Source organism: Sapajus apella, unplaced genomic scaffold (assembly GCF_009761245.1).
Source record: "Sapajus apella isolate SASKATOON/1434 unplaced genomic scaffold, GSC_monkey_1.0 scaffold8, whole genome shotgun sequence".
In the NCBI taxonomy this organism is placed as follows: domain Eukaryota; kingdom Metazoa; phylum Chordata; class Mammalia; order Primates; family Cebidae; genus Sapajus; species Sapajus apella.
In genome coordinates, this window is record NW_022436948.1 from 32,236,901 (window position 1) to 32,252,717 (window position 15,817).

General features: G+C 35.7%; 1 protein-coding gene across 12 annotated transcripts in view; it reads right to left on the reverse strand.

Moving 5' to 3' along the window:
- Positions 1-15,817, reverse strand: part of ROBO1 (roundabout guidance receptor 1) — a 1,106,753-nt gene that overhangs the window by 102,924 nt on the left and 988,012 nt on the right. For all 12 annotated transcript variants that reach the window (XM_032276635.1, XM_032276644.1, XM_032276638.1 and 9 more), the window contains 3 exons: positions 12,533-12,653; positions 12,044-12,182; positions 9,221-9,348 (listed from right to left, as the gene is read on the reverse strand). In XM_032276635.1, coding sequence (XP_032132526.1) covers positions 9,221-9,348; positions 12,044-12,182; positions 12,533-12,653 — 388 coding nt within the window. The remainder of the gene's footprint in view (positions 1-9,220; positions 9,349-12,043; positions 12,183-12,532; positions 12,654-15,817) is intronic.

Sequence of the window (15,817 nt, forward strand, 5' to 3'; positions counted from 1 at the left end):
GTACAATTCTTTAAGTGGATTACGCCTTCCGATTCATTTTTTCAAGACTAAATTATATTGAAGTTATTTCTGAGTACAGTATGCCCAAATTTGCTTATATTCAGTTAATTCAATTGTTCCAATATATGGACCATATGGAACAGGCAGTGATGAGATTCAACATTATTCATCCTATCAGGAAATTTAGTGGCATTGAACAAACCAGGGAGGGATAATAATTAAGGTAACATAGTAACCAAAGTTCACATTAATCAGCTATCAAAAATGTCAAATCTTTATGGACAAAATAACAACAGGAATCTGATGAATTTTTAATTTTGTTTTGGAAGAAAGATGCGGAAAACAATAATAAAAACAGTAACAACAATTGTATTTGCATAAGCACTCCATAATCCACAACCCGCTTTCTTGGTAATGTAACTATTTTATTCATTATCTTAGTTTATTTTCCTATTAGCTCACTGATATTTATATTACATGCATACTAATGTTTTCAACAGATAAGAACTTTGAATCTCAGAGAAGCTAGGCGACTTGCCTGGGATTCAACAAGTGATGTGTATCAGGATGAGCACTTAATTCACTCACACAGAAAATGTTACAAGAACATGAAGGTTTCTGTGATGGTTAATTTTATGTGTCCATTTGAGTGGACATCCAGACGACGGTAACATGTTATTTCTGGGAGTGGCTATGACTGTTTGTGGAAGAGATTGGCATTTGATATGGTAAACTGAGTAAAGAAGATATGCCTTCACCAATGTGGGTGGGCATCATCCAATCCGTTGAGTGTCCAGGTAGAAAAAAAGGTAGAGGAAAGGCAAATATGCTATGTCTTCTGAAGGTAGAACACACATCTTCTCCTTCTCCTGTTCCCCTAATGTCAGAATTTTGCTCTTGGACTGAATTACACCACCTGCTTTGCTGGTTCTTCAGCTTTCAGATGGCAGATGGTGGGAATACTTGACCCCCTATACTAATATTTATAATAAATTTCCTCTTATTATCTCTGTATATGCTATTGAGTGTGTTTCTCTGGAGAACACTAACTAAAACAGATGCCTCTGAGACTGCAGTAAACAATCACACTAAGAAGGCAAAGCAAGCAAAGTGTGTGCCTAAGGAACTTGTAGTCAAGCAGTTCAGACATTGAAATCCTATTAAGGGCAAGAGTAGCATCCAATGGGTATGTGAATGGGAAATACCTAACTCTCACTGGGATGGGTAGTGTCTGAAAAGCTTGCTGGAAGATGTTTATGTGAACCAAGTTCAAGGATAGGAGTAATTAGCAAGTAGAAGATGGGGCCGGTGAGGTTGGGGCATTTTAGATCAAGGAGCCAACATAACAAAAAGCCCAGAGCTAAGCTACATGGTGGTGTGTACACACAAAAATATATAGGAATATAGCATATTATACTAAAGTAGTAGCAAGAAAGGAGGCTAGCATCATTAAAAGGATTTTGGATTTTATCCTTGAGAGATGGGAACCATGGAAATCATCTATGGAAGGAATTAATATAATTAAAACTGTATTTTAGGTAGATAAACTGAAAAATCTTTTTAAAGTTATTAAAAAAAATTTTTTTAACACTGAGTCTCACTATATTGCTCAGGCTGGTCTTGAACTCCTGACTCGAGTGATCCTCCTATGATGACCTCCAAAACTGCTGGGACTATAGGTGTGAGCCACTGTCCCCAGATTTTTTAGGTAGATTAAGCTACTGTGTGAAGAATGAATTCTATGAGACAAAGTGGAGGCAAAGAACCTGGTTAGAAGTTAACAGTTTCCCTGAGAGATGATAAAGGCCTAAATTAGAGCAATGATAAGAAGAGAGGTGGTGAGAGAGTTGAGAAATATGTAAATGGCAAAATAAGTAGGATTTTGTGATGACTGATTAAGAGTAAGACATGGGAAAATAGGAGTGTGAAGGATAAACAGTAAAGCTGTCGACTGGCTGTATGTCTGCAGGTTGCATTGCCAACAAGTAAAATAAAGAATATAAGGGAATTCAGCTTCTGATGTCTAGTCTGCTCTTATTTTCTCCTCTTTACTATTAAATTCTGTGAACGAACGTTTACAGACTGGGTTAGTAGAAACTTAGAGGCTCAGACAAACCTCTGACAGCTGCTTCTTGTTTTACTGAAAGTTATAATTACTCTTTGACTCTGAACTCCTTGGACAGTAAACACGGGTCAATCATAAACTGCAGTGCCCTAGATATTTCAGCAAAATTTCTTTTCTGAAGCCTGTAGTTTACTAGCAGCAAGGAGAGAGGCTCTAGGAAACATCCCATTAGTAGCAATTAAGCCAGGCAAAAGACAGCACAGGTCTTTTTTTCTGTCTTTGTGTCTCCCTTGTTGCATGTCAATCTCATACTTTAAGGCTCAGACTCCTAGAAGCTGTCACTGGCTAATCAGTCCTAATGAAGAAGTGTTATACTCCTTCATTGCACAGTTGGCATTAATACTTATGGGAAGCATCAGACAAAATAACAATTCTACAGCATAGAATATAATGTACATTCTTTTGATGATTTGCTTTAACATTCCTATTGCATATCAACAATAAATTTAAAGAAATAGCAACATTATTCATAATATTGTATTTTATGGTTAAAAAACAACTGATAAAATTGAGAGACTAGGGTGGCTTCACATCAAGAGAAGGAAGATGGACAAGCTCTTATGAGAGAAGAGCTGGGGTTTCACAGAAATCCCATTCACCTGATAACAGAGCATCACCTGGTGTGGCCATGTCTAGCAATGTTTGGCACCCGTCTCTTCTTTTTAACAGAGCTTCAGAAATTGACCAGTTCCTATAAGAAGCCTGGAGAAGAGTACAGCGGGGTATGGACTGAAAGCTAAATGCACTGCTTCCTGTGACTGACTGGCCCAGCACTCAGGCCTCAAGAGAAATGAGAAGACTAAATGTCTTTTAGTTCCTATTGTGAGAGAGAAAACAAAAATGGGATTGGATTTTCTTAACGTTTCAACTCAGGGAGATAAAAGGTGATGGCTGGGAAATGGCTGGTGTATGGAACTCTGTTTTCAGGCCATTTTCGGTTTGGTTTCCTGTGACTGATGGGACACAGCGATGGGAACATGATCACTCTGGTGATAGAGAGTCAGAAATTTACTTTGGAAATGAAATTGTGTCAGTAAGAAGAGCTGCTTTATCTGTGAAGTTACAAAAGGAGTGGAAAGATTAATAATGCCATCTAGTTTGCCTTGTGTAAGCAATGCGTGTCACTGAAGCAAGGAATCATAAGGAATCTTAGAAGTTGAGGACAAATTCAGAAATGGGAGAAATTCAAACTTTAAACTATGTGGGTTTATCATCTATCTTTCTTTTGGAATAGCATTCCTCAAAAATGGAATAATTTAAAAGGCCACAAACATAATTGTCGTTGAAGGTAAATAATTTATAAATTTTATAAGGTTTGTTATTAACAATAGAATAAATAGAATTACGTTTTATTTTTCAAGTATTTTGAAGCTGTATTTGCCATGCTTCCCCTAAAGCCTACTTCAAACAAAGAAGAGAGCATTGACTTTTCTTTTCAAATTAATCATTTTAGTTTTAAAATAATAATTTAATTTTACTATCAACTGATTCTAAGAAGAACCTGAAGGCCAATTGGTAAGCATCTAATAAATACCTAATGGGTTTAGATTAAAAAGTAAAATAATATAAAAACAAACCTGCATCATTCTTGAATACCAAAGGGGGGCATAAATTTTAGCAGTGTCAATGACTTACTGTTTAAAAACATGGTAGGGTGCCTCTATGCATCTGTTTTGTTCTGGTTAGATTTTCCCTTTTATAGGTATGTTACAACCTATAAAATTTTTATAGATACTGTAGTATATATCTTTATGTCTTAAAAGATGGGGCAATTAGGCAACATGAAACAACATTTCGGGGAATAATTCATTCCTACCAACACAAGCCAGTAATCCTAACACTTGTCAAATTGAGATGCTATAGTTTAAATATAACAAGGTAATAAATCAAAATTGAGGTGATAGGTCTTTAAAAAGATGCTTGATTTTGTTTGTGTATTTTACGTTCACAAAAATGTTTTTTGAAAAGAAAGGTGTGTAGATGTTATACATATGGAGAGAAATAGGGATGCAAACACTAAGTATAAATGTAACAGTACTGATGGTTAAAATTTAGAGGTAATTAACCTTTAATTAGTTTAGAAAATGATGTAATGTGAGGTTCAGGTTAACTGAATTTTCTGGCTAACTGGAAGTTAAGCAGAAACACTTTTTTGTTGTAATTTCCCCACAAAGGATTATTTCGCCATTTTGTATTGGTGATATAATGAATATTGATTATTCTTCAGTAGGTCATTACTGTAGAGCCTCTGGATCTCATTCTAACAATTAGTTTCAACAATATACCAATATTGGCATACTGTATATACCAACATGCAAGTTAAAGGAATTAGGATTTCTTTTTATTATGTAAATATTTACAGAGCCTAGGAAACATATATTTTTAGCCCAAACTTCCTAATATCGCCAAAATTTTATTACAGTTTGCCTCTTTCCTAAGTAAAATAAAATTTACATTATTAAGTAATCAATATGTTATTTGATTCAAAAATTTAATTTGACTCTGACATTCCACTGGCCAGGCACAAGTAATCCCATCAATGTTACACCAGAAGTGACACAGGTTTTAGTAGTGTAATTACTTTCTGTTAACAGAGTGCAACCTCATATTTCATCCATGTTTTGGAATGATCATTAAGGAGATAAAGACTTTTTGAGGATATTTATTCATGGAGAAACTTTCTGGTCTCTGTGTGAATTGTAATGAAGCACTACTATTTTACAGAGAGAAACTGAGGTACTGAGAATCTAAAAATGTAGAAAACAATCACTCTTAGAGATAACGGAATCAAAATTGTTACAAAAAACCCTCTGCTGAATGTTCTTCCATAATAGTAACACTCCAATGTACACGTAATGCAATCTTTTTGATTAATTTTTCTCCCAAAATGGTCATAAATTTCAATAATTTATCTAACATTTTGTAAAACTCAATACATATCTAGCACTAGGTTTGCTGGCACGAGCAAAATCCAACACTTTTATTGTAATAACCCATAAGGCTTTTTAATTTAATTTAATTTTTAGAGGTAGGGTCTCACTCTATTACCCAGGTTGGAGTGCAATAATGGGGTTCACAATCACTGCAACTTCCCGCTCTTGGACTCAAGCCATCCTCCTGCCTCAGCCTCCCAAGTAGCTGAGACTACAGGTGCACATCAACATGCATGGCTGATTTTTAAATTCTTTTTTGTAGAGATAGAGTCATGAACTTCTGGCCTCAAGGATTCCTCCTGCCTCAACCTTCCAATAAAGGTTTTAAAAAATGAAAATGTAATTTTTTATATTTGAGAAATGTTTTTAATAATGTGTTACATAATAAATTGTCATGACAGTAACAGTATTTCACATTTTTCATTTACAATAGAACTACTTATCTAGAATTATCTAAAACTATTTTTATTACCAAATAATATTGAAATTAAGCAATAAAGCTATCAATAGTAACACTCATAATATATACAGTGCTCTTTACCTACAAAACATTTACTGTGTAACAGAGAGTATGTTAAATATTATATATATATATATATGTATATATATATATGTATATATATATATAATTGAATCTTTATACAAATGCTGTGAGACTGGTATTACTGTGTCCAGTTTACATATGAGTCAACTGAGTCTCAGAAAATTTACTTAAACTCTTCTAGGTTACACAGTGGTAAATGACAGAATCATGATTCCACTAAATTCTGTCTGATTCCAATGTCTATTCTCTCAGCAACACCGTCATCTTTAACATTCTTCTTCTACTTTTGTAAGTCTCAAATTATAAAGACATTTTAAAAACTTATTTCATTCTTTCTGCCGGTTCATCAAGTAACTCCTCACTCCTGAGGTTTGTGAAGTTGCTTGTTTAAAAATAAAAATAAATTTCTGTCCTCCAATCTAGATCTCCTAAATTGAATTTTCTAGAGGCCATACCTGATAATCTGCAAACTTAACAAATAACTTCAGGTAAGTTTAAGAAACACTGTCTAACCTTAGATTTTACTCTGTTCCCTTTTCACCTCTGTTCATTATTAAAAATGCATTTCATTGTATATATTTACGGTAAACAACATGATGTTATGAGCTACAGACAGTAAACAATTACTGTGCTCCTTCAAACACAGGTCATGAGGCAGTATCATTTGCAAATGGTAATCTCTTCAAATTTGATCAAATGGAGCTTACTGTTGGCACTCAGGATCAAAGGCACCAGAAGCTGCTTAAGTTTTCCCTAGGATGTCCCTGTGCTATTTCTTTTCTTTTCATTTTTTTTGAGATGGAGTTTCATTCTTGTTGCCCAAACTGGAGTGCAATGGCGTGATCTCAGCTCACTGCAACCTTTACCTCCCAGGTTCAAGTGATTCTCCTGCCTCAGCCTCTTGAGTAGCTGGGATTACGAGTGCACAACACCACGCCTGGTTAATTTTTTGCATTTTCAGTAGAAACGGGGTTTCACCATGTTAGCCAGGCTGGTCTCAAACTCCTGACCTCAGGTAATCCACCCGCCTCAGCCTCCCAAAATGCTGGAATTAGAGATGTGAGCCACTGCACCTGGTCCCCGTGCTATTTCTATCATTCAAGCAAAAGTCTGAAATGCATATTCACATTCCAAATTTTCAGAATTTATTAAGGTGCCTACTAGATGTCCGGTATCATGAAAGCACTGTGAAGAGCACACAAGGAGAAAAGCCAAGGAAACCCCTAGGGTCAAGAGAGGAATATTTAAAGACATATAGTCTAAAAAACAAAAGAATTTGGGATTACAAGAATACCTTGACAAAGAAAATTCTCAAGTAAGGGTTCTTTTAAAGATGCTGCAATTAACTAGATCTGCGCTGGAGGTGAAAATCCAATGGCAACCCTCATGTAAAGTAATTTATTCCCACAACTTCTACCTGCACCACAGGGCTTTGTTGCCTTAACATCACTTATCCAAATTAAATACTCATGTATGAGACGTGAGGGAGAGAAAGATTATGTTTAACCTCATACTGACTCCAACAGTCTTTTTAAAAATGAACCATACATGAAACACAGAAAGTTTAACAATACAATTATACTACTGATTTTTTTAACTTTATTTCCTGCTATCAAATCGCTTCATTTCTGATTAATTTTCTTTGTAATTAAAAGGTATTTTTCTACATTCAATCTCAAAAGACGAGAAAAGGCACATCGTCTCAGGTTTCCTTTGAATGTTTTTTTCTCAGTTATCTTTTGCAGTTGGGAATCATGTTACTCTCTTTAACATACTGTGTTTATTATGCCAGGATGCTAAACATGTTTTAACAGTGATGTTCATAGGCATATTTTATTTTAATTTTGAATAATATGTCCTCAACTATACACAGATCTTTTAAAAATCTATAGAAAACACAATACAGTTGAAATGAGAGCTTCTAAATTCAAGTAGTTTCTGAATTTGATAATCTGTACCCAAATTCCATTGAAATCCAGGCTTAGAAAGCAAGATTTCCATATGGAAAACTTAAGGCTGAATGAGTTTTGTAACTGAATTTACAATTGTAGGAAGAAACTCTATTTTGATTTCATTGTCTACTGTATACACAGCAGAATTGCTGTTATTTATAAAAGCATCAGGCTACCAAGGTAAAGTACTTTAAAACACAAAGCGAAACACATTTCACTGACTAATACCATAGGCAGTCAACCTCCTTATCACAATTGCCTGGAGACAGACACACCTTTTCATGTCTAGTATTCATCCTGGCTACTTTCACTCCCTCTGGAGGGCTTTTGAACTTGGATTTGACACCTCTTAAATTTATGCTTTCCGTAAATGTGAAGAGGATTTCTTTTCTTAGTTTTAGCCTTACTTGGAGTTCAAGTCTAACTTAGATTAAAGGGAAGTAGTCTTGGCCTTAGAAACTCAATGTTTGTTCTTGATCTTTCTTTTTTTTTTTTCCTCTTATTTTTATGAGGCTGAGCTAAAAAACCCAAAGTGGGATATAATGGCTTTAGACACAGGAAGGAAATATTCCTTCTCTTTTTTTTCCTAGTGTAAAAAGCCCACAAGGCTCTTTTGTACAAAGCCCACAGTAGAAGCACTCCCTCAAAAGCCACCGTTTTTTTTTTTTCTTAATAGTCTTGGAAGAGATAGTGTTCAGAAAATAGACAGCATCAAGTGTTGCTAATGTTAGACCCCAAAACAAGCTAAGTGGTTTATGGCCAGAGCTCCCATTTACTACATATACTGTCAAAATAGGAATTTTTTCCCAACCAATAAAATGTTTTTTAAAGGTCATTGTCTCTGAAATTCCACAATACACAACTTGCCACTTAAAAGGAAAAAAAAAAATAGGGGAAAGTTCTAACATGAGACATAGTGAAAAATAATCAGCATGACATCATGGAGAAAAACAAAATGGGATTATGAGAGTGAAAAACTTCTGTATTATGGATGCAAAGGAGGTGATAGAACTATTTCCTCATATCAATGTAAGATGTGACTTTGACTTTCAAAAACCTTGTATCCATAGAATATGGTATCCACTTGGGCTCATTTGATACTAAATAATAAATCTGTATCAAAATTAGCAAAGTACAAACACAATGCATTCATTCAACTGGTATTTATTGAGTGTTATGACACAGGCACTATGTGCACAGAAAATAATTTCAAAGCCCCTACTCTATGAATGAATCCTACATTCTAAAGAGTGACAGAATCTTCTTGTTTAGGCCCTTGAGAGTGCATGATCTTAAAGTAATCAAAGATTTGTTTTTGTCCAAACACAAAGTTTCCTCCAAGACAGCAAGAGCATCATTTAATTAACAGATTAGAAGGGCTCTATGTTTGAAGACCTGGAGTTTAAAGCACACTCTTGGCTTTTACTTGACCAAGAAGATAGAACTCTACATAATTTTGAACATTTAATTCAATTTCCTGTAACAAATACTTAGAACTTCCATAGGCAAAAACAGTATGTGTTCTTTAAATATGTTTGAAATACATATTTAGAGCCATACGTAAAGTCTATATGTAATATAAGCCTATACATAATATTTTCTTCAATTTTCAGCATTACATTTTGTATGCTGAAACAACCACAACAAAGACTTCCCCAATGCCTACCTTGAACAGTCAGAGTAGCAGATGCTTCAGCTTTTCCAACCATATTTTCTGCAACACAAGTGTAGGAACCCATGTCGGCAGCCATCACCTTCTTAATTTTCAAGGTATGATCATCTCGGATTTCATATCTAATGACATAACAAAAGAAAGCACAGTTAAGTGACTTTCTACTTGAAAGATCTCATCATTATACATTCAGTGCTTCAAATCACACGCCATATTCACTTCTGATAATTTAAAACGAAGCATAAAATGTGGTATTCCTCTAAGTCAGCTGGCAGAAGAAAAGCTTGTTTTTATCATTATGTGGGCTAACTACTTGCTAAAAGAAGATTTTGGGGTAACATTGGCATTTACCTACTTATTTCCTCAAGCTATTGTGCTAACACTAAAACGAAAAGATAGTGACCCCTAATTAAACTCTTATCATTTGCCAGACTCAAAATGTTTTATAGATTTTATCAAAGTTTTTATAACAGTGGTATGAAATCACTGTTATGCTCACCTTCATTTATTGGATCAGGAAACTGAGGTATAGGAGGTAAAGTAACTTGGCCTTGGTCCGCATCTAGTTCAGTGGCAGAGTTGAAATTTGAACCCACTTTCATTTTCAAGCTCACTTGTCTTGCCTCATCTTCCCTCCTCTTAAATGTTGGGCTTCCCTTGAGCTTTCACTTTAGTCCCCTTTTCACTATACATGATCTCCCTTAGTTATGTTATCTGCTATATTTTCTATATTGATCTACCATGCAAATATTTCCAACCCCTAATTTATCCAAGTTCCAGATTCAGATTTCTAACTGACTAGTAATTAGACATCACATCCCATAGGCACCTAATATTTAATGTATTAAATAAAACTTTATTTTTCTTCCCCTAACATAAACCAACTCCTTTTCTTAACACATTTACCTATCTTCTTTCACCAGCTGTCTATATCTAACAAGTCATCCAAGTTGTCATTTTAGTCTTAGAAATTTGTCTTTCCTGTAGAGTCCTGTCTCCATCTCACCTTGCAGTTCAGATCTGGATAACCACAAAAATATCCCTGCCACTAGCCTCTCCCCAGAATAATGTAACACCCATAGTGCTAACAAAATTAATTTTTCTTATTATTTTTTTGGATATGGAGTCTTACTCTGTCACCTAGGCCGGAGTGTAGTGGCATGATCTCCTCTCACTGCAGCCTTCACTGCCTGGGCTCAAGCAAGTCTCCTGTCTCAGCCTCCCCAGCAGCTGGGGTTACAGGCATGTGCCACCGTGCCCGGCTACTTATTGTATTTTAGTAGAGATGAGCTTTCACCACGTTGGCCAGGCTGATCTCAAACTCCTGACCTCAGGTGATCCACCCGCATCAGCCTCCCAAAGTGCTGGGATTATGGGCATGTGCCACCGTGCCCAGTCAACAAAATTAATTTTTTGAAAGAGTAAACCCATTTATACTAACAATCTTGGCTCACCACTGTGCATACAATATCATAAGAAATTCTTTATTATACAAAGCCCCTCTTGGTTTCAACCTGATATCTCATACTTCACATCATAAATCCTATGCCCGAGCCATGCTAAGCTTTATGCCACTCAGCATATATGACATTACTTCTCAGCTTTGTGTCTATGTTGTGATGACCTATTTCCTGGAATACTCTTCTCTTCTTCCTTATCAGATTGATACATATTTTTCAAGACATTACTTATGTGTCATGTTTCTTTGAGAACTCTCTCCCAAACTTCCCCTTTTGAGCGGGCACAGGTTTACCTTTATGTGACAAAACGACTTGTGTATTAGTCCATTCTCACACTGCTATGAAGAATATCCAAGACTGGGTAATTTACAAAGGAAAGAGGTTTAATTGACTCACAGTTTCACACGGCTGGGGAGACCTCGGGAAACTTACAGTCATGGCGGAAGCCACCTCCTCACAGGGCCACAGGAGAGAGAATGAGTGCCAGCAGGGGAAAGGCCAGATACTTATAAAACCATGAGATCTTGTGAGAACTCACTCACTATCACAAGAACAGCATGGGGGAAGCCACTCCTATGATTCAGTTATCTCCACCTGATTGCACTCTTAACACGTGAATCTCATGATTCAAGGTGAGATTTCGGTGGGAACACAAAGCAAACCGTATCAGCTTGATAATGTTATTCTGTATCTATCAATACATTTCCTTTTGGGAGCTCCTTGAGAGCAGAAACTATGTCTAAACCACTACTGTAATCCCAACACCTAGAGAGAAGGCTCAACACATGTTTGCCGAATGAATGAACATACTGGAGAAGACAGCCCACTGACAATACCTGAAAGCCTTTATTTTATTGCCTCATTCCCTAAGGCTCCCTGATTCGTGCATCTCTGCTCCTAGCCAATTTAAGGACTTGACAGATATCAAGAAATTCTGACCTCTCCTACCCTTCCCTGCTGTTATTATAGCTGAGGAAAAGGAAGCCTGATTTTTAAGTGGCTCATAGATATGTTGGTAATGCTGTATCTATTTTTCTTCCCTTTCCTGCCTACTACCATACAAAAATCAGTATTAACTGTCATCTGGCTAAACAGAAGACAAACCTGTGATATTAAAGAATATCACATTTTACAAGTGTTCCCTGTGCAGCCGAGGGTCATGAATGCACAGTTCTCTGCAAGTCTCAGATAAAGCAGGATGGCAACCTCCTGGTGCTAATTATCTCTAGTATTGTATCTGGCCCCTGATCAAGGATTCTAGAGTGGACTCTTCCAATGGCCTGGATGTAGAGAGGATGTGATGAGAAACGTAGAGATGCTGAGTGGATAAATCACATCATGAAACTCTGATCTGTACCTGGACTTGGGCAGCTCTCCATCATCTTTCCTCCACCGTACTGTAGGCACTGGGTCACCTCGGGCCTCACATTTAAATTCTGCACTGTCATCCACAGTTACCGCCAAGTTACTGGGTCTCTTCACAAATGATGGTCTCTCTAAAATTAGAAAGAGCCGTCTCAAGGTAAAATTTTAAAATGAACCAGGTGAAAAACACTTTAGGAGTTCAGTAAGAGCATATTTTTAACTTAAAATAATAGTGGGGAAATTATTCCACAGAGTTCCCTCTTTCTAGAAGCTTCTCCCTAGGTCTGGTGATTCCTCCTAGACCTCCACCCATATCTTCGGTTATTTTATCTCAGACTGCTTTTCTGGTTTCTTCTCTCCTCTTTCTACCCAGCCTCCCAAAAATATTTGGCTTACCAATATTTCTTTCTCCCTTGTATACAGATACAAAATGATAAGAGATATATTTTTCGATAAGAAAATGAAATAAAATTACACTTACCTAAAACAGTTAGTTCTGCTACTTCACTCTCACGTTCCCCAACCATATTGGTGCCAACACAAACATATTTGCCAGCGTCACTTTTACGGGTGTAAGTGATCATGAGCTTTCCTCCTCGTATCTTAAAAAAAAAGTTTCACATTAATAATACTAAAATTGCTTCAGCTATGTTTACATGACAGAGGTCTTCATAAGCGAAGACTACTTTCTAAGCATATAAATAAAAGTGTAATTATATCAAACAGCTGATGTGTAGTATTTGCAATTTTTAGGTGGTAACTTTCAAGAGAATTGACTCCAAAGGTACAATATAAAAGAAGCAAAAATGTTTATCCTTACTTACATTTCATGGACAGTTATTATATTCTGTATAGCTGGAAACTTGTTGCCCAATCGACGAAGTTATTTCATATTATTTATTTAAGTGAAAACCACAAAAAAACTGAGTGAGTAATTTGGTTAGCAAGAGGAAAGAGAAAAAGAAAATTCTTAATACCATATGACTATAATTAATATAGTAATATGTATTAGCTGTAAGTGATTTTAAGAAAATGTATTCTAGCAGTATATGAATTAATTAAAATGTCTCTAATAACTTGATTTCCCAGAGTTGCTTTAAAGGAATGTATCTTCATTGCCAAAACACAGTAGAATGTGTCATTTCCTTAAAAACATGATGTTGCTAACACCCAAGCTGTTTCTGGGAACTTAGGAGGCAGAGACTGAACAGGTCCCAATAAATCATCTGGAAAGTCACATTTGAGTACACTCTTGAACACAGAATTAATTGAATACAAATTAATTTTAAATGTAAGCAGGCATACAGTACAAGATGTCAACATTAATTAAGATTGGCCTGTCCTTACTTAATTTAACATGCTTTTGGTTCAGCGTTGAGTTCAGTTACCTATGAATGTGTATAATGCCCTGATCTTAGGTTTTGTTAGGGAAAATTTCCAGAATGTTTATTCATAGAGGTTTAGACCTCATAGTTACTAACTAGGTGAAGGAAGGAAGGAAGGGAGGAAGGGAGGAAGGGAGGATGGGAGAGAGGGAAATATTCAAGCACATTTTTTTCAGAATACATTATGGAGTTCATTGAGATTACTACTTTGTAAAGATAAGGTTTTGGATGCCTCACTGTTTTGAAAGCCTAAATAGCTTTATTTTAATCTAGGCATCCTAACTAGGTATTCTGGCCAAGTCTTTACCTATTAGAGCAAACAAAACATTAACACAATTTTTAACTTTTGTTAGTTTAGAACTTGATTTTTTTTCAATAGTATCATAAAGAAATGATCATCCTGCTCCAGATTACTATCCAGGGATTCTTCTCTGCATCATTCATCATGCTATCCTCATACGCAGAATAATGCCTACACATAGTAGGCACATAGTAGTCACTCAAAATATTGTTGTTAAATGTAAACTACTATTGTTAGCCTATTATCCAATTTAAAACATTTCTATAAAAGTTTATTACAGTTATATGTTAAAAATCATTTTATTATTTCATACATACTTAAATTTTCAAATGGAAAAATATAAAGCGAATAAATGTCACACAAAAAATGCATGTTAATTACCATCAGTACTTTTGAACGTTCTTCTTTTAATTCTGTGTGTGTACACACACTCACATACACATATGCATATACACAGACACACATACAGTGAATATGTTTATATATACGTATACACATATAAACATATATATATATATATATATACACATAATTTTCCTAAAGTAGAATCATGTGAGAGACGCTGTTTTGTAAGCTGCATTTTCAACAGTATGAGGCATTTTTATGTTTTAAATGTTCAAGAAATTTTACACAGATCCTCAGCCTCAATTTCCATGGCTACCTACAATTCTAACATTCAGGTTTATTATATTTTATTTAACTATTCCCCTACTGATAGATATTTAACATATTACTGCTAGCTAATTTAGGTATGTCATTCTTCCCTCTTATGAACAGTATTGAAATCAGCATCCTTTTGTATACATCTTTTCTCATATGTGCAGTTATTTCCTGAGGAGCTATCGAAGTAGGATTCTCAGATGTATACCCAACTTAAGGCTATTGGTTTACATTGCTAATGATCTTATGCTTTATAAAGTCCTTTTAGCAGGACTTTATAGAGTATAGTATAAAAATATCATTTAAATATCTTTATTTATCATAACCCCGCTGTGAGACTGGGGAAGTGTTAAAATAACCTCGTTTTTCACTAAAGGGAACAGTGGCTCAGAAAAGTATAACCTCTCCTCCCACATACCTCCGGTATGTCCATTGTAACAACATGTTTTATCTATGCTTTTAAATGTCAGTCTCCCTGACCTTACTATGAACATTGAGGCAGAGGAGCGTATCTAATTCCTCTTGAGAGCCCTGTTACAATGCCTTGTAAATAGTAAAAATTTTGTGGGAGGAAAGTGACTTGTGCAATGTCACATAACAAGTTGGAACAAGATAAAGACTTTAATATATATCTCTTTGGCTATAAGAGTTATACAAATGAAAAATAAATGCACAGCCCCACATCCCTATTATCTTAATTACTGTTTAATAAACTTGAGTTTAAAAACTTGAGTTCTTGAAGTCCAGAATAATTTGAGTATCATTTTACCAAGATTTTCTAAAAAGAACTTTTGTAACCTTTCATGCACTGATTTTGGAATACTCGCATAAACATTTCCAGAAATCTTAAGGAAACAAAATTATTACAGGAAAAAGGGATGGCCACGCATGGTGGTTCATGCCAGTAATCCCAGGACTTTGGGAGGCCGAGGCAGGTAGGTCATGAGGTTGGGAGTTTGAGACCAGCCTGGCCAATATGGTGAAATCCCATCTCTTCTAAAAATACAAAAATTAGCCAGGCATGGTGGCGCATGCCTGTAGTCCCAGCTACTTGAGAGGCTGAGGCAGAATAATTGCTTGAATCTTGGAGGCGGAGGTTGCAGTAAGCTGAGACTGTGCCACTGCCCTCCAGCCTGGACGACAGAGCAAGACCCGATCTCAAAAAAAAAAAAAAAAAAGAAAAGAAAAAAGGAAGGTGAAAAATCCAATATCTGAAATGGAAGTTTAATTAGTTGAGGTGTAGCTAGATGTTTCTTTATTAATTCTACAACTTTGGCTAGCAAATGGAGCCTCCTCCTATGCCACAGAATCTGACCTTAAAGTCACTGCATATTTAGAAGCCAAGTTTATTGCTGAAAGAATTACACAATAATAAATAAAAGATATACCAAAATAAGAGAAAACACATGCTTTTAACATC